We start from the raw sequence: 18,996 nt of genomic DNA on the forward strand, positions 1-18,996 counted from the left end.
GGTTTTTGCTTCCCCCCCCCCCCCCAAAGAAAAATAATGACAATTTCCTTCTTCCCCAAAGGAGCTACTGCTTTCTGGCATGCCAGAAATTGATGTGAGTGATTGGATAAAAAATACAGAATACACAAGTGGCTATGAAAGACAAGATCCGGTTATTCAGGTAAAATTTCTCTAGAGTTTAGAATGAAGTTAAGTTTTACCATTTAATTTTGTAAGCTTTTCAGCACTATTGGATGAAAACCTACATTAATTAATGAAGTAAAGTTTTCCCCTAAATTTTTCTTATGGGAATTGCATATGAAAACTTGGTATGAAATAGTTTTTGATAAATGAGTTTCTTAGAATAAAATGTGCTTTATGAATGCTGCATACTTCTTGGTATTAAGTCTACGATTGCTCTGAAATTGAGCTAAGTTTTTTGTTCTCATTGTTGTCAGTGGTTCTGGGAAGTTGTGGAAGATATTACTCCAGAGGAGAGAGTTCTTCTCCTGCAGTTTGTTACTGGCAGGTAGGAAGTGTTTTTATGATAATGTGAAAGTAATTTAATGTATTCCATTTCTAATGGCTTAGAGATAAACAACCAACATGAATTATTTCTCTGAATTGTCAGTTTCTTTCCTCCCTTCCCACTTTCATGATATTAAACAAAGATTTATTTAAGCATTTAAAATAAAACATATATAGTAGTGCTCAATAAATGTTTAAAATTCTGCAGATTGGTCAATAGTAGTAGCCAGATTTTTAATATTTATGTGTGCTGGGCAACACACACACACACACACACACACACACACACACACACACACGAGCGCGCGCGAGGGTGTGCACCATAACACCTATAATACCCATACACAGTGGTTTTTCTCCAATTCTTATCAAACTTTACTTTGAATTTTAAGAAAAATAATTGTGATACCACACTTCTTTGAAAAGTCTTTTGCAACCAATGAAATATCATAGATTAGAAAACTTTTTTTAAGTTATATTTCTGAAAGATCTAAAAAAAAAGATTTGATTTTCATTCTTTATAACATAGAATTTTATCTGTTTCCTTCTATTTATGAAAATATAGTTCAGTTGTTCTATTACAAATGTGCATAGTTCTCCTAGGAAAGTTGGCACACAGAAGATTAGAAGAATAAGGAAAATCACCCTCTGCCAGCAATATCTACTATAAACAATTTAATGTGTTTACTTTTTTTCCCCTCCGCTTTATTATTTATTTCTTTTTTAAGTGACTGGGAATCTAGCCCACAGACTTTTGTTGTATGGGGTGATGCCCCAAACAATTGCGCTACTCAGCCAGGGTTTTTTTTGCTTTTTTTAAAACATAATTGTGAGTGTGTACCTATATAAAATATAGGTATGTAATTTAGGGTTCACTGTTGTCTTATTTTTAAAAAATATGTTTTTATTGATTTCAGAGAGAGGAAGGGAGAGGGGGAGAGAGACAGAAACATCAATGATGAGAGATAATCCTAGAATGGCCACCTCCTACCATGCCCCCTACTGGGGATCAAGCCCACAACCCCTCAGGCGTGTGTCCTGACCGGAATTGAACCATGACCTCCTGGTTCATGGGTCAGTGCTCAACCATTGAGCCACACTGGCCGGGCACACTACTGTCTTATTTTTAAACTAGTATATAAGCATTATAAAAGCTCAGAAAATGGAGAATATAGCTAGAACAAAATGAAAATTCTGTTAAGTAATTCCACTACATAGATAATGCTATTAACATTTTACTTTATTTTCTTAGTCTTTTAACTGTATAATTAGAAAAATAGTTGGAGTCCCACCATACGTCTAATTTTAAAGAATAAATTAAAACATAAATATTCAGACTGTAGACTAAAGCTATGAAAGAAAACTTTGTTAAGTTTTTGGGGTTTTGCTTTTTTGGTGGCTTCTTCATGCCAAGAAATACACCGTGATTTGCATAACTTAATGAAAATAATTTAATAAAAATTACATATTCTGTGTAGGAAGGTTAGGCAATTAAAATTTTAAAAAATCACTCTAATCTCAATAACTGGAGATGTTGTTATTCTTCCAGAATGTTTCGCACATATATAAATTTTTGTCCCTGTTTTATAACTTGAATTTTGCAATATATCATTAAAAATTATTCCATTTATAGATCTAATTTTTAAATGGCTGCCTAACTCTTCAATTTATGGACCTCCTTTAATTGATATTGTCCTTTATTGCTAAATTCTCTCGTTTATGCATAAGGCTTCAGAAATAAGGAAGTTTTGTGCTACATACTTGGTGGGCCAATATCCTACATTATTTATATAGGATAAATTCTTAGAAGGGAAATTTTTGGATAGAAAGATAATCATTTTTACAACCTTGATACATATTGCTCATTTATCCTTCAGAAAGATATCAGTTTTCAGATCAGCAGGGAATGAGAGAGGGCCTGTTCCTTTTATTCTATCAAAATTGTAAAATCTTAGGTTTTTTTAAAGCTTACTTTTCAAAATTGAGGTATATGAAGACATTAGCTTAATTATCCTAATAATGAAATACTGTTATAATTTGTGTAAGAATAAGTGTCAAGGCTCGTTTTCTCATCTTGTCCTGATACAGTGGTATACTTGTTTTTTAAATTCTGCCTCTATCGGAAATTGAGAACAGCTTAGTTTTTTTATCCCTTTTCATTTTTGGTTGCCTTTGTTAATTTTTTAGGCAAAGGTTAATATGCATAGATTAACTAAAGTTGAATTTTATTTCAGTTGACAGACATATTCATGTCTTCTTCAGATATTCTTTTGCCCTAAGTAGGAATTGCTCATGCATTAGCATTTTATTAGTAAGCCCCAGGCATACTTTTAATATTCACTTAGACCTCTAAGGTAAGCTCAGGCATTCCATCAGGAAAACACTTAATAGCAACCAAACTAGAAAAGAAAACGGCTGTTTTCAGAGATACATATATAATGATTGCTAATTTTTCCCCCTGTGAGTATATACATATCCATGATTTCAAATAGAAAATTTGGTTCATTTTCAACAGCTTTTATAGTGTGTGTGCTAAAAAATACATAACATTTACTAGTTTTAAATGTGTTTTTATTGATTTTTAGAGAGAGAGGAAAGGAGAGGGCTAAAGAGATAGAAACATCATCCATTGGCTGCCTCCTACATGCCCCCTACTGGGGATCGAGCCCGCAACCTGAGTATGTGCCCTGACTGGAATCTAACCAGTGACCTCTTGGTTCAGGGGTTGATGCTCAACCACTGAGCAACACTGTCGGGCTACCCTTTTTAAGTGTACACTTCTTTGACATTAAGTACATTTACATTGTGCAACCATCACCACCATCCATCTCCCAAACTTTTATCTTCCTCAGTTGAAACTGTACCCAATAAACACTAACTGTCCATTCCTACTCTCCTAGCCCCTGACAACCACCGTTCTCCTGTCTTTATGGATTTGATTCTTCTAGGTACCTCATCTAAGTGGAGCCATACATCGTTTGTCTTTTTGTTACTGGTTTATTTCACTTACCATAACATCCCAAGGTTCATCTGTATTACAGCAAATGTCAGAATTTCCTTCCTTTTTTAAGGCTAAATAATATTTCATTGTGTATATATACCACATTTTGCCTTATCTTTTCACCCATGGATGATCACTTGGGTTGCATCCACATTTTGGCTCTTGTGAGTGATGCTGTTGTGAACATGGATGTTCAAATATCTCATTGATTCTCTGCTTTCAGTTCTTTTGGATATATGCTGTAATTCTATGTTTCATTTTTTTAGAACCGCCAGGCTATTTTCCACAGTGGCTGTACCATTTTACATTCCCACCAACAATTCATAAGGGTTTTAATTTCTGCATGTCCTTTCCAATATTTGGTCTTTTTTTTTTTTTTTTTTTTAGTTAGGGGTTGGTGGTTTTTGTTTTATTAATAGTCATCAATAGTCATCCTAATGTGTATGAAGAAGATACATCATTGTGGTTTTGATTTCATTTCCCTAATGACAAATGATTTGATTAAGCATCTTTTTCATCTACATATAGGCCATTTATGTATCTTCTTTGGATAAATGTCTATTCAAGTCCTTTCCCTATTTTTAATTGTTTTTTGTTGCTATTGTTGAGTTGTAGTTTTATATATTTTTTGGATGTCAATTCCTTATGACTTATGATTTGAAAATATTTTCACCCATTTTGGGTTACCTTTTTACTCTGTTCCTGATATCCTTTGACATACATGTTTTTACCTTTGATGAAGTCCAATTTATCTACTTGTCTTTTGTTGCCTGTGCTTTTGGTGTCACATCCAAGCAGTCATTAGCAAATCCAGTGTCATGACGCTTTTCCCCTATATTTTCTTATAAGTACTTTGTAGTTTTAGCTCTGAAGTTTAGGTCTTTGATTCATTTTGAGTTAACTTTTGTAAGTGGTGTTAAGGGTCCAACTTCATTTTTTTTCTGTGCTATGTCCAGTTTTCTCAGCACAGTTTATTTATTTATTTATTTTTAAATTCTTTATTGTTCAGATTATTACAGATGTCCCTATTTTTTCTCCCCATAGCTCCCCTGCACCCAGTTCCCAGGCCCTTGCCACCCCACTGTCCACATCCATAGGTACCATGCATATAAGATCTTGGTCCAATCTCTTCCAGCACCCCCCACAGTCCCCTTCCCCCAGAGAATTGTCAGCCTGCTCTGTTTCCATGCCCCTGATTCTATTACATTCACCAGTTTATTCTGTTCATCAGATTTTTTATTCATTTGATTTTTAGATTCACTTCTTGATAGATAAGTATTTGTTGTCATTTTGTTCATAATTTTTTATCTTTACCTTTTTCTTCTTCTTCCTCTTCTTAAAGAATACCCTTCAGCATTTCATATAATACTGGTTTGGCGGTGATGAAGTCCTTTAGCTTTTTCTTTTCTGTGAAGCTCTTTATCTGACATTCAATTCTGAATGATAGCTTTGCTGGGTAGAGTAATCTTGGTTGTAGGTTCTTGCTATTCATCACTTTGTATATTTCTTGCCACTCCCTTCTGGCCTGCATAGTTTCTGTTGAGAAATCAGCTGATAGTCGTATGGGTGCTCCCTTGTAGGTAACTAACAGTTTTTCTCTTGCTGCTTTTAATATTCTCTCTTTGTTTTTTGCTTTTGGCATTTTAATTATGATGTGTCTTGGTGTGGTCCTCTTTGGATTCCTTTTGTTTGGGGTTCTGTGGGCTTCCTGGACTTGTAAGTCTATTTCTTTCACCAGGTGGGGGAAGTTTTCTGTCATTATTTCTTCAAATAGGTTTTCAATATCTTGCTCTCTTTTCTTTTGGCACCACTATAATTCAGATGTTGGTATGCTTGAAGTTGTCGCAGAGGCTCCTTACACTATCTTCATATTGTTTAAAGTATTATAAATAGTAGTACATATGTCTCCTTTTTTTTCCCCATTGACCTTCCCCCAGCCTCCCCTACCCCCCAGCACATGCCCTCACCCTATCCCCTGTCCCCCAGTGTATTGTGTCCATTGGTTATGCTTATATGCATGCATACAAGTCCTTCGGTTGATCTCTTACCTCCCCTCCCCTCTCCAGCCTTCTCGCTGTAATTTGACAGTCTGTTCAATGCCTTTCTGCCTCTGTATCTATCTTTTTGTTCATCAGGTTATAATGCTCTTTATTATCCATAAATGAGTGAGATCATGTGGTATTTTCCTTTCACTGACTGGCTTATTTCACTTAGCATAATGCTCTCTAGTTCCATCCATGCTGTTGCAATGGTAAGATTCCTTCTTTTTTATAGCAGCGTAGTATTCCATTGTGTAGATGTACCATAGTTCTCTAATCTACTCATCTACTGATGGGCATTTAGGCTGTTTCCAAATCTTAGCTATTATAACTTGTGCTGCTATGAACATAGGGGTGCATATATCCTTTCTGACTTGTGTTTCTGTTTTCTTGGGATACAGTCCTAGAAGTGATATTACTGGGTCAAATGGCAGTTACATTTTTAAATTTTTGAGGAAATGTCATACTGTTTTCCACAATGGCTGCACCAGTCTGCATTCCCACCAACAGTGAAGGAGGGTTCCTTTTTCTCCATATCCTCTCCAGCACTAGTCGTTTGTTGATTTGTTAATGATAGCCATTCTGACAGGTGCGAGGTGGTACCTCATTGTTGTTTTGATTTGCATCTCTCGGATGATTAGTGAGTTTGAGCATGTTTTCATATGTCTCTTGGCTTTCTGATGTCCTCTTTTGAAAAGTGTCTATTTAGATACTTTGCACATTTTTTGATTAGATTGTTTATCTTCCTTTTGTTAAGTTGTATGAGTTCCCTGTAAATGTTGGAGATTAAACCCTTATCGGAGATAACATTGGCAAATATGTTCTCCCATGCATTGGGCTTTCTTGTTGTTTTGTTGATGGTTTCTTTTGTGTGCAGAAGCTTTTTATTTTGATGTAGTCCTATTTGTTTATTTTCTCCTTAGTCTTTCTTGCCCTAGGATCTGTGTCTGTAAAGATATTGCTACAACATATGTCTGCAATTTTGCTGCCTATGGAGTCTTATAGGATTTTTATGGTTTCCCATCTTACATTCAAGTCCTTTAGCCATTTTGAGTTTGTTTTTGTGTATGGTGTAAGTTGGTGATCTAGTTTCATTTTTTTTGCATGTATCTGACCAAATTTCCCAGCACCATTTATTAAAGAGACTCTTTTGACTCCATTGTATACCCTTGCCTCCTTTGTCAAATATTAATTGAGTATAATGGCTTGGGTCATTCTGGGTTTTCTATTCTGTTCCATTGGTCTATATGTCTGTTCTTGTGCCAGTACCAGGCTGTTTTGAGAACCATGACTTGGTAGTATAGCTTGATGTCTGGTATTGTGATCCCTCCAACTTTGTTCTTCTTTTTCAGGATAGCTGTGACTATTTGGGGTCTTTTTTTATTCCAGATGAATCCTTGTAGAGTTTGTTCTAAATCTTTGAAATATGCTGTTGATATTTTAATATGTATTGCATTGAATCTGTAGATTGCTTTGGGTAGTATGGACATTTTAATGATATTGATTCTACCAATCCATGAACATGGTATGTTCTTCCATTTGTTTATTTCTTCCTCTATCTCTTTTTTCAATGTCTTGTAGTTTTCTGAGTACAGATCTTTTATGTCCTTAGTTAAGTTTATTCCTAGGTATCTTAATTTTTTTGTGCAATGGTAAATGGGATTGATTTTTTTCATTTCTCTTTCTGTGAGTTCATTATTGGTGTTTAAAAAGGCCATAGATTTCTGGGTGTTAATTTTGTATCCTGCTACATTGCCAAATTCACTTATTAGGTCTAGTAGTTTTTTGATGGAGTCTTTGGGGTTTTCTATGTATAGTATCATGTCATCTGTAAATAAGGACAGTTTTACTTCTTCTTTTCCAGTTTGGATGACTTTTATTTCTTCTTCTTGTCTGGTCGCTATGGCTAGTACTTCTAGTACTATGTCGAGTGGTGAAAGTGGGCATCCTTGTCTTGTTCCTGTTCTTAGGGGAAATGAGTTTAGTTTTCACCCATTGAGTATGATGTTGGCTGTAAGTTTGTCATATAGAGCTTTTATTATGTTGAGGTATGATCCCCTCCATTCCCACTTTGCTGAGAGTTTTTATCAAGAAAGGGTGTTGGATTTTGTCAAATGCTTTTTCTGCATCCATTGATATGATTATGTGATTTTTGTCTCTTGGTTTGTTTATGTGATGTATCACATTTATTGATTTGCGAATATTGTACCATCCTTGCATCCCCGGAATAAATCCCACTTGGTAATGGTGTATGATCTTTCTAATGTATTGCTGAATCCGGTTTGCTAGAATTTTGTTGACGATTTTAGCATCTATGTTCATTAAGGATATTGGCCTGTAGTTCTCTTTTTTTTTGTGGTGTCTTTATCTGGTTTTGGAATTAGGATAATGCTGGCTCCATAGAAAGAGCTTGGAAGTGTGCCTTCCTCTTGAATTTTTTGGAATAGTCTGAGGAGGATAGGTTTTAGTTCTTCTTTGAATGCTTGGTAGAACTCCCCTATAAAGCCATCTGAACCAGGGCTTTTGTTTGTTGGAAGATTTTTTTATTGTTGTTTCCTTTTCTTTGGTAGTTATCAGCTTATTCAGGTTTTTTGATTGTTCTTGATTGAGTTTTGGGAGCTTGTATTTTTCTAAGAATATGTCCATTTTATCTAGGTTGTCCATTTTGTTGGAATAGAGTTGTTCATAGTATTTTTTCATAATCCTTTGTATTTCTATGGGATCGGTTGTTACTTCACCTTTTTCATTTCTGATTTTGTTTATTTGGGTCCTCTCTCTTTGCTTCTTGGTAAGCCTGACTAGAGGTTTATCAATCTTGTTTATCCTTTCAAAGAACCAGCTCTTGGTTTTGTTGATCTTTTGCATTGTTTTTTTTGGTCTCTAAGTCGTTTATCTCCGCTCTCATCTTTCTTATTTCTTTTCTTCCGCTTACACTGGGCTTTTCTTGTCGCTCTCTTTCCAACTCTTTGAGTAGTAGGGTTAGATAATTTATTACCATTGTTTCTTGTTTTTTGAGATAGGCCTGTAGAGCTATGAACTTCCCTCTCAAGACTGCTTTCACTGTGTCCCATAGATTTGGGGCTGTTGTGTTTTCATTGTCCTTTGTTGCCATGATGTTTTTTTATTTCTTCTTTGATCTCTCTGGTAACCCAGTCCTTGTTTAATGGATTCTTTTTTCTTTTTGTGGTTCTGGTTAGGTGTTTTTTTTGCTTCTTCGTATTTCAAATCTTTGACTTGATTCTTGGGATCCTCTAGCCCAGTGGTTGGCAAACCGCGGCTTGTGAACCACATGCGGCTCGCGAGCTGAGGTTTGCCACTCTGTTGACTAATGAGTTTGCTGACCACTGGACTAGACTAAATGTTACTGTGAATTGGAAGCTGTGAGGATTAGTCAATTGTGGCATATTGTGTGCAAAGAGGTAAAGGGTAGTATATGACAGTGGTTGGCAAACTCATTAGTCAACAGAGTGGCAAACCATGGCTCCTGAGCCGCATGAGGCTCGCGAGCTGTGGTTTGCCAACCACTGCTCTAGCCTACTGTTGAATCTCTGTATACTATTCTTTTTTTTTAAAATATATTTTATTGATATTTTACAGAGAGGAAGGGAGAGGGATAGAGAGCTAGAAACATCGATGAGAGAGAAACATCGATCAGCTGCCTCCTGCACACCTCCCACTGGGGATGTGCCACAACCAAGGTACATGCCCTTGACCGGAATCGAACCCGGGACCCTTCAGTCCGCAGGCCGACGCTCTACCCACTGAGCCAAACCAGTTTCGGCTGTATATTATTCTTTATTTCAATCATTATATGCTTAATTTCTGACTGGTCCTTTTCCAATTTTGGCATTCTCACTAGGATCCTTGAAGATCTCACTAAGTTCCTCAGAGGTTTCTAGAAGATTCTTGAGTAACCTTATAACTGTGGTTTTGAACTCTATATCCAGTAGTTTGCTTTCTTCCATTTCTTTTATTTGTGACTTGTTTCTTTGTCTCTGCATTTTGGTTGTTTCCCTGTGTTTGTTTCTATGTATTGGGTAGTGCTAAGTCTCCTTAAGTTGATAGAGTGGCAGTGGCTCAGCCTCCCCATTCACCTGAGGTGGACACTCTTGGTGTACCCTTTTGTGGGCTGTGTGCACAGTCTTGTTGTAGTTAACCCTTATTGCTGTTGGTATCACTGGGAAGAATTGACCTCCAGGCCAATTGGCAGTGAGGACTAGCTGTATCTACACTGGGAGAGCTGCTGTGCAGGAGACACCCTCATGGGGCAGGACTTGCTTCAGTGGGGCTTTGGTGATCACTGAGTCTGCCCCTTGAGTGTGTCACTTATGGATGTGAAGAGTTGTAATCTGGTATGGTCTCATACTAACCACTGGGTACACTGGCTCTTGGATCTTCAAGGAGGTGCAAAGTCAGCTACTGCCTGGGTTACCCAGCAGGAGCTATAGAGAGATCTGCAGATTTATCTGCTTTGTATCGGGTTTGGAAATGCCCAGACAAGGCCCAGCTGTGAAGTAATGCAGGCTGCTGCTGGTGCCAGCCTTGGGCCTTCTTTTGATAGTTTTGGGGGTCCCTGACCCAGCTGCAGCTTGTTTGACAGGTTTTAGGCTGAGAAAGGACAGGCCATTCGTATGAAAAGCCGCTGCTCACAGCTTAGGTGGGGTTATAAATTGGGTGGGGTGGAGTCTCAGGGAATCTCCAGGGCAGAGCAAATAGCAATGGCTGCCAGTCAGCCCTGCCCTGGGGAGGTCCCAGCACAGGAGCAATGACCGTTGCGAGCACCTCCATCTGAAAGAAAGCCGCCCTCGCGTTCCTGCCCCGATGCCAGACAGTCCAATTTCCCCCCGTATGTGCCTGGGTCCCCCAGAGTCTCGCCTGGCCCTGGAGTTCAGAGCAAGCAGGAGCTTGTATCTCCCTCCTGATTAAAAAAGCTGCACACCCGGGTGCCAGCTCATTCCGCACCTCCACACCTCCTACCTGTCTCAATGCACTTTCTTCTTTACCTCTCTACCTCTAGTTGTAGTACTTCCACTCAGCCAGCTTTCCCGCAGTTCTGGATGATAGTTGTGTATTTTAGTTGTAATTTTGATGTGGTTGTGGGAGGCAGCAAGTACAGGCGTTTACCTATGCTGCCATCTTGTTTCTTTTTCAGCACAGTTTATTGAAAAGACTGACTTTTTCCCACTGAATGTTCTTAGCACACTTGTTGAAAAATCAGTTGGCCATTTATGTGAAGGTTTATTTTGGGGTTCTGTACTCTATTTCATTGGTTTATATTGTCCGTCTTTATGCCAGTTCCACACTGTTTTGATTATTGTAGATTTGTAGTTTAAGTTTTGAAATCAGCAAGTGTGAGCCCTCTGACTTTGTTCTTCTTTTTCAAGATGTTTTTGTTATTCAAATTTCAACAGTTTTTTTAACTGAATTATGGTTTGTACTATGAATCATGTTAGAAAACATTTTTTAATATTAGTCTACTATTTTTGAATATGCATTGACACCTATATGTTAAATGCTTACCATTATTCTAATTTATCCATAAAGCACTAGAACATCTCATTTTAAAAACAACAAAGTTTATTCCAGGATCAGTTTGTTTAATCATATGTGTGTTTGTGTTTGTGTGTGTATATATACTAATATGTGTGTGTGTGTCTGTGTGTGTGTGTGTGTATGTATATATGCTAATTTGAAATACTAATTTTCTTTCAAATGTAAACAATAGAATTTGAGAAGTTGTAATTACATACTCTACACAGCCATGTACCCAAGATTAAACTTTCTGGTGGTGTTTATACTAGTACATATTGTATTAGCCTTCCTATGGTTTGACCATGTTAGGTGACATTAAAAAACAACAACAACATCTGATATTGTGAATCTCTAGAAAGAGAAATGGGAAGAATTTTATAGTATTATCCATTACCATTTATACTTCTCTATATCCTCCTCCACCTCCCCTCCCCCGCAATCACCATACTGTTGTCCCACTGTGAAAAACAAAACAAAACAAAATCCTTTTGACCCTAGATTCTTTTCAAACAGGAAATTATTTGGATTATATGTAAGATCCTCTGTTGTTTTAATCAAGCAAACATTTATTTATTCAGCAGATACTTAGTGACTGTCTATAGATGCCAATCATTTTGCTAACCCCAGGGATACAAATACAAATATAACACACTTGAGCCCTCAAATCAGTCCCAGTTTAGTAGAGACACACATGAAATAAAATAATTGTACATGCAGTATTGTAACTGGACAACCAAGGGGTCTGGGCTGCCTGTCACTACTTCAGCCAATTAAGCAGAGACAGGGTTGAATCACATATGAGTGTTCATTTCAATAATGCTGGCAGTGTGGCAGAGCAGCAGGTCATCCACAAAAATCTGCTCTGTACCCCACCATAAGCCAACTGCTTATATTGGGTAGAAGGATAAGATTACGTGGGGAAGTAGGAATTACAGGTATAGGGAAGTGGGCATGGGATAATCATTACAGGTTACAAGTCACGTGGGCTGGTGGGGAGTTATGGGGTGCCCGGGGACCAGATGACAGGTAATTGGGGCCGAGGGTTGTAAAGAGCAAGTGTCTCTAGGACTAGGTACCATGAGGTTGTAAGTCTTTCCCTAATGATAGACAGTTCTCACTAGGAGGACAGACTGCATTCCAATGTTCACTCCCATGTCCCAAGGTGTACAACTCTCAGCCAGGTTAGAATGTGTTTTCTCTAATCAGAACAGAACCATCATGGTTAACAGAGCATGATTAATGTTTCTTATAATTGTAGCTGATCCCCAATATGTTCTATTTCTGCCCCTAACAGTATGCTAAATGAATAGTAGAGCTATGTGCTGTGGCTAATTGAAAGCATAGTACAGCTTATAAAAATATGGAGGGTGTCTCCATGGAAGCTGGATAACTGGCCACATGGTGACTTTTAGAAATAAGTTGGAGTGCTGCAGATGAAAAAGGATTATTTTGTCAGTGACCTAGAGTTGAATACATTATTACTCTAACTTAGGAAATATATCTAAAACAAAGATTTTCCTTTAATGATTGCAACATATTAAGATATGAACTGTTAGTTCCAGGGTCCCACATGGTGGATTTGCTAATATCATGGGTGGAAGTGGATTGCAAAACTTTACAATCGCTGCTGTGCCATATACTCCAAATCTTCTACCAACTTCAAGCACATGGTATGTTAAAATTTTTTTATTTTAAATGCATTCTGAAGTTTTGATTAATTTTGAGTGATCAAAAGTTTAATTACTGCGTTGCTACAAGAAGAGAAAGAATCTCAACAGTGATCTCTATCAGCATTTTACAATCACTGACAAATAAATAGCTACATAGTTCCTTGCTTTCCCCTTTTTTGGTAAGGAATATGTTTGAGGAAACTATCTATAATTTAATTGAATACTGTTCAACCAGCATTAAAGTTAAATTGTCAGAGTGTCACTAAATTACACCATCATTTCAATTTAAATTGTTCTTGCTTATTTTTGGCTGAAAGGAACTTACTTTCTTCCACTACATTTGCAGGCTAAAGAAAACTACAATGCAGCAGGGGCTTTTTGCTTTTGTTTTTATTTTTTAAATATTACTTCAGGGTTTTCCAATTTGAATGCAAATTTGAGAGGGTAGTTTTATGTTAATTTTCATAGTTTTCATTGCTAGACAAAACAATCAGAAATTTTACAGTTTTTCTGTTTAATGGTGGTATATTTTACTTTTAAAGCATCAACATGCTCAAGTTACCTGAATACCCAAGTAAAGAAATACTCAAGGACAGACTTCTTGTGGCACTGCATTGTGGCAGCTATGGCTACACAATGGCATAGTGGAGTCTGGAAAGTTCATCTGACTGCTGATGCACAGTCCGAGTGGCAGAAGTAATTTAGGAAATGTCAACAGAAAAGCAGCCTCAAGGCAGCTCACGGGCAGGGCTGTTTAAAATTCATCAAGGATCAGGTTTTCTCTCCTGCCCTTTTTCCCTTTTATGTTTTCTCAGTTTGTGATACACTTAGAAAATAGAAAATCACAGTAGCCTTCATTTTAAAGAATGCTAATTGAAAGTAGTAGAAACTGTCCTTATATTTCTTTAATCTTATTCAAGATTGTGTTAAGGCAAAATCTTGTTCTACATTCCACCTCTGCTATGTAACTGTCTTGATTAAAGGATGTTTTCTCTTTACTTTTCTGTATATTAAAATATAGTAGGACCTCCAAACTGGTATGTCCTATCGCATGAGAAGTGCCATTTATATTTTGAAAAACTATTGTATAGAATGGATTAATTGAAATTGTGTATAAGACCACAAATATGTATTTTCCCATATTGAATCTATATTGCAATGATGTTTTCTAGCTTTTTAATATTTTACTATGTAATGTAAAGTTTAGACTGATGTGACTAACAAACAGCTGATGAAATGATATCTAATTTATATATTAAAGCTTATACTATATTGTATGAATTATTTGCATTTTTCAATGGTCAGTTTTCCATATATATTGTGGTCTCATAGTTTCTTTTATGCTTAATTTATATTTTAGGTAAACCTAAAATATATTTTATCATTTTTTATTTTATTTTATCAGTGAGTTCTGATGACACACTTAAGTAATCTGATGTGCAGATTACAATTTAAATATGTAAGTTTTTCTTAAATTTTCTTTTTATGATTAAAATGTTGAGTTCCAGTGAATATGCCTAATGTTGAGTGTTAGTTTTTAAATTTTAGGGTGATCTAATCAGTTTTTATTTTGAAAAGAAATACTTGAGTAGTTACAGCATACCTTTTAAGGGGAAGTAGGAACATGCACATAGTTAGAAGTGCTAATGGAGGAATTTGTAATGCTTAGGACCTTGCATCTGGAAACCAAAAGTAGACTATCCAATAGCATATCCATGGATATGCATACCTGTGCATATTTTCTCATGAGCAGCCGGTATATTTGTCACTGACAAATATTGACAATGTATATGTCAATACAGACAAATATTTATTGGGTATATATGTATATAGACATATACATTGAAAGTTTTGCTAATTTATAAAGTTTCTCTAATATGTGTTTTTTGGTCCTTTTTTGTTATTGTGGTTTTTTATATTAAAAAATCTCAACAGATGACATTAAAAATTAGGAATTATTTAAAATTTATTAGTTCTAAAATTAAGAGTCATATGCTTTATTTATAATAAATGAAGCTAATAATTTTTAAATTTTGGTTTTCAAAATGTAATTGTAAAAATGGTCATTGACTTCTGTCTTTTCAAATAAGTAACTGAGTTTAATATTACATTGCTAATTTTTCATGTTTACAAACATTAATTTCTATTTATTTTTTTGTTTTATGCTACAAACATTATTTGTTTTCTTTTTTATTGAATTTATTGGGATGACACTGGTTAACAAAATTACATAGGTTTCAGGTGCACAATTCTACAACACACCATCTGTACACTGTATTGTGTGTTCACCACCCCAAGTCAAGTCTCCATCCATCACCATTTATACTCCTCTATATCCTCCTCCACCTCCCCTCCCCCGCAATCACCATACTGTTGTCCCTGTCAGTGAGTTTTTTTTCTTTTTGGAATTTTATTATTATTATTTTTTAAATCTTTATTGTTCAGATTATTACAATTGTTCCTCTTTTTTCACCCATAGCTCCCCTCCACCCGGTTCCCACCTCACCCTCTGCCCTTAGGCCCCCCACACTGTCCTCATCCATAGGTGTACGATTTTTGTCCAGTCTCTTCCCGCACCCCCCACACCCTTTTCCCACTGAGAATTGTCAGTCCACTCCCTTTCTATGCCCCTGATTCTATTATATTCACCAGTTTATTCTGTTCATCAGATTTTTTTATTCACTTGATTTTTAGATTCACTTGTTGATAGATATGTATTTGTAGTTCATAATTTTTATCTTTACCTTTTTCTTCTTCCTCTTCTTAAAGAATACCTTTCAGCATTTCATATAATACTGGTTTGGTGGTGATGAACTCCTTTAGCTTTTTCTTATCTGTGAAGCTCTTTATCTGACCTTCAATTCTGAATGATAGCTTTGCTGGGTAGAGTAATCTTGGTTGTAGATTCTTGCTATTCATCACTTTGAATATTTCTTGCCACTCCCATCTGGCCTGCATAGTTTCTGTTGAGAAATCAGCTGATAGTTGTATGGGTGCTCCCTTGTAGGTAACTAATTGTTTTTCTCTTGCTGCTTTTAATATTCTCTCTTTGTCTTTTGCTCTTGGCATTTTAATTATGATGTGTCTTGGTGTGGTCCCCCTTGGATTCCTTTTGTTTGGGGTTCTGTGCGCTTCCTGGACTTGTAAGTCTATTTCTTTCACCAGGTGGGGGAAGTTTTCGGTCATTATTTCTTCAAATAGGTTTTCAGTATCTTGCTCTCTCTTCTTCTGGCACCCCCATAATTCTGATGTTGGTATGCTTGAAGTTGTCGCAGAGGCTCCTTACACTATCTTCAAATTTTTAGATTCTTTTTCTTTTTGCTTTTCCAGTTGAGTGTTTTTTGCTTCTTTGTATTTCAAATCTTTGACTTGGTTTCTGTGGTCCTCTAGTCTGCTGTTAGGTCTCTGTATAATATTTTTTATTTCAGTCAGTGTATGCTTAATTTCTAGTTGGTCCTTTTTCATATCCTCGAGGGTCTCGCTAAATTTATCGTCCTTTTCTAGAAAATTCTTGAAAAGCCTTATAACCGTGGTTTTGAACTCTATATCCAGTTGTTTCCTTTCCTCCATTTCTTTCATTTGCGATGTTTCTTTGTCTCTGCATTTTGTTTGCTTCCCTGAGTTAATAGAGTGGCTTTGTGTGCTGGGTGTCCTATAGGGCCCAGTGGCTCAGCCTCCCCAGTTACCTGAGGTGGACACTCTTGGTGCAACCCTTTGTGGGCTGTGTGCACAGTCTTGTTGTAGTTAAGCCTTGATTGTTGTTGGTATCACTGGGAGGAATTGACCTCCAGGCCTACTGATTGTGAGGATCAGCTGTGTCTACGCTGGGAGAACTTCTGTGCTGGAGACACCCTTATGAAACAAGACTTGCAAAAGCCTCTGTGCTCAGCTTGGATGGGGCGGAGTCTTAGGGCGGAGCAGACAGCATTGGTTTCCCGTCAGCCCTGCCCTAATAGGCCCCTGTGTCTCAGTGTCCTGTGGTAATCACTGCAAGCACCTCTGAGAGAAAGCTGCCCTCGAGTTCCGCCCACTGCCAGACAGTCCAGTTTCTCCCTGAATGATTATGGGTCCCCAGAGTCTCGCCCGGAACTGGAGTTCAGTGCAGTCGGGAGCTTTTGTCTCCCTCCTGCTTGAGAAATCCAGCTGCGCACTCAGTTGCCAGTCCTCTCCGCGCGTGTCTCAGTACCTCTGCTTCCTGCAGCTCCTCTGAGTCTCAGTGTGCTTTTCTCTTTCCTTCTAGTTGTAGAATTTCCACTCAGCCAGCCTTCCTGTGGTTCTGGATGATGTGTGTTTTGTCTTTTAGTTGTAGTTTTGAAATTGTTGTGCGAGGCGGCAGTTTAGGTGTTTACCTATGCTGCCATCTTGGTTTTCTGAGTTTTTTTTTTTTTTTTTTTTTCTCAATCTCTCCACTATCCCCCAGCCAACAACCCCCTTCCCGACAGATGTCAGCCTGCTCTCTATCCATGAGTCTGTCTCTAAATTTCTGTTTATAATTATGCAATCCATTGGCTTTGTCGGGTTGGTCCTTTTGCAAGTATTTATGTACAAGAGATAATAAAACATTAAAAATGTCATGGTATTTTATCCATGAATATGAATATTTTTATGTAAACCTAGAAAATTTAGGTTTTATTCTTTCACATTGTCTTTATTTTTAAACTATAAGAATGTAGTTAATATGAAAATATTTTACATGGATTAAAAATATTATTTAAACTGGAGGCAGCAAGTCTTTTAAATTTATTCCACAATTTCTTCTGTGAGTAGATGGATATGTTGAGTGGAAGGTTGCATAGAAAAATGATTAGAAATTTCTTTCCCTTTGGGTAAAAGAAGATTACATAATAGGAAAATGACTTCTTAAGTCTTAGAATATGTGATAGTTCCATATAAGGAGAAAAAAAGAAACACAGAATTCTAAAGTAAAACAAATGTTAGTCAAGGGAGCATATTATAGGAAACATTAATGAAAAGTTTGGTTAAAGTTTAGTCAGTCCAATAGTCTGAGTGGATAGTGACCATGTAGTTAATAAAGTCCATCTTCTAATTCATCAGGAAAACAAAATATAATATAATCTAAGGAAATCCAGCTTTAAAACAGTATGTTGAATACAGCCTATTCCATGTGGGGTGAAAATTTTAAAGAGTAGGTTACAAGTTGGAGGGCCATCTGATGATTCCCTGTTTGAGGAAGTAATGGAGATGATTTAACCACCAATTGACCTTAGAACTGGACCTGGGCAATCCTCACCCACTCCCCTGTCCTTGGAATGTATGTTCTACCCATCATTCCCACAGTGGAGCCATGTTCAGGGACATATCCTTGAGAGAGCAACGTGTTAAGACCATCTGTAAAGTATATGTGACTGATCCCAGTTAATGCCTCTATTTAAACTCAGAATTTGACACAGGTGGGTGCAAGAATCTACTTGTCTTGGCCTGGCCAGGTAGCTCAGTTGGTTAGAGTGTCATCCCAATACACCAAGGTTGTGGGTTTGATCCCTGGTCAGGGCACATGTAAGAAGCAACCATGAATGGGTAAATAAGTGGAACAACAAATTGATTCTCTCAAAATAATAAAATAATAATAGAGGAAGATCTACTCATCTTGCAGCTGTCCAAGACAAGCCTCAGAACTAGTAGGTGCTTGTTAAAACTGCCACCTACCAATCGAGTGATCTGCCTCTTTTTTCTCTTTTCTTGCCCTCTGTATGGGCTGGTTTCAGATTTTCCTGGGGAAGCTTCCAAAGTTGTGTACCAGCATTCCCACTCACATGTGTTTTATTAGTCATGCCAATTCTAAAATTTTAATGAGTTACCAACATTTAAAAAAATCTGGAGAGTTCATGCAGAAGTCCAGGGTTTTGGCTTTTGAGAAATCAGACAAATCTAACAGCATTGAGCACAGACTCCTGGAAGGCATTGCCAGGAGACTGGGCTTGAGTGGAAGCTGCTTCTTTCAGTGACTAAATTTGCTCTCCAGTTTTCTGTTTTCTCACTCCAGCCTGCTTCACTAACAGATGTTACTTTTCTGGCCATTGACAGCATTGCAGTTTGCTTTTAAATATCTATGTTGACCAGCCCTAGTGGTTTGGCTCAGTGGATAGAGCATCGCCCTGCGAATTGAAGGGTTCCAGGTTCGATTCCAGTCAAGGGCACATTCCCAGGTTGTGGGCTCAATTCCCATTGCGGGGTGTGCAGGAGTCAGCTGATCAATGATTCTCTCTCATCACTGATGTTTCTATCT

At 37.2% G+C, this 18,996-nt stretch overlaps 1 protein-coding gene across 7 annotated transcripts in view; it reads left to right on the top strand.

The window, feature by feature from the left end:
* The window catches only part of HACE1 (HECT domain and ankyrin repeat containing E3 ubiquitin protein ligase 1), a 109,513-nt gene extending 95,254 nt beyond the window's left edge, over positions 1-14,259 (top strand). For 4 of the 7 annotated variants that reach the window (XM_080666313.1, XM_080666315.1, XM_080666318.1 and 1 more), the window contains 4 exons: positions 62-160; positions 438-508; positions 12,622-12,749; positions 13,292-14,259. In XM_080666313.1, the coding sequence (XP_080522439.1) occupies positions 62-160; positions 438-508; positions 12,622-12,749; positions 13,292-13,449 (456 nt within the window). In that variant the 3' untranslated portion in view covers positions 13,450-14,259. The remainder of the gene's footprint in view (positions 1-61; positions 161-437; positions 509-12,621; positions 12,750-13,291) is intronic. The other 3 variants (XM_080666314.1, XM_080666316.1, XM_080666319.1) reach the window with 1 other exon arrangement.
* Positions 14,260-18,996: the final 4,737 nt, after the last annotated feature.

Source organism: Plecotus auritus (genome assembly GCF_963455305.1).
Source record: "Plecotus auritus genome assembly, chromosome: 4".
Classification (NCBI taxonomy): Eukaryota; Metazoa; Chordata; class Mammalia; order Chiroptera; family Vespertilionidae; genus Plecotus; species Plecotus auritus.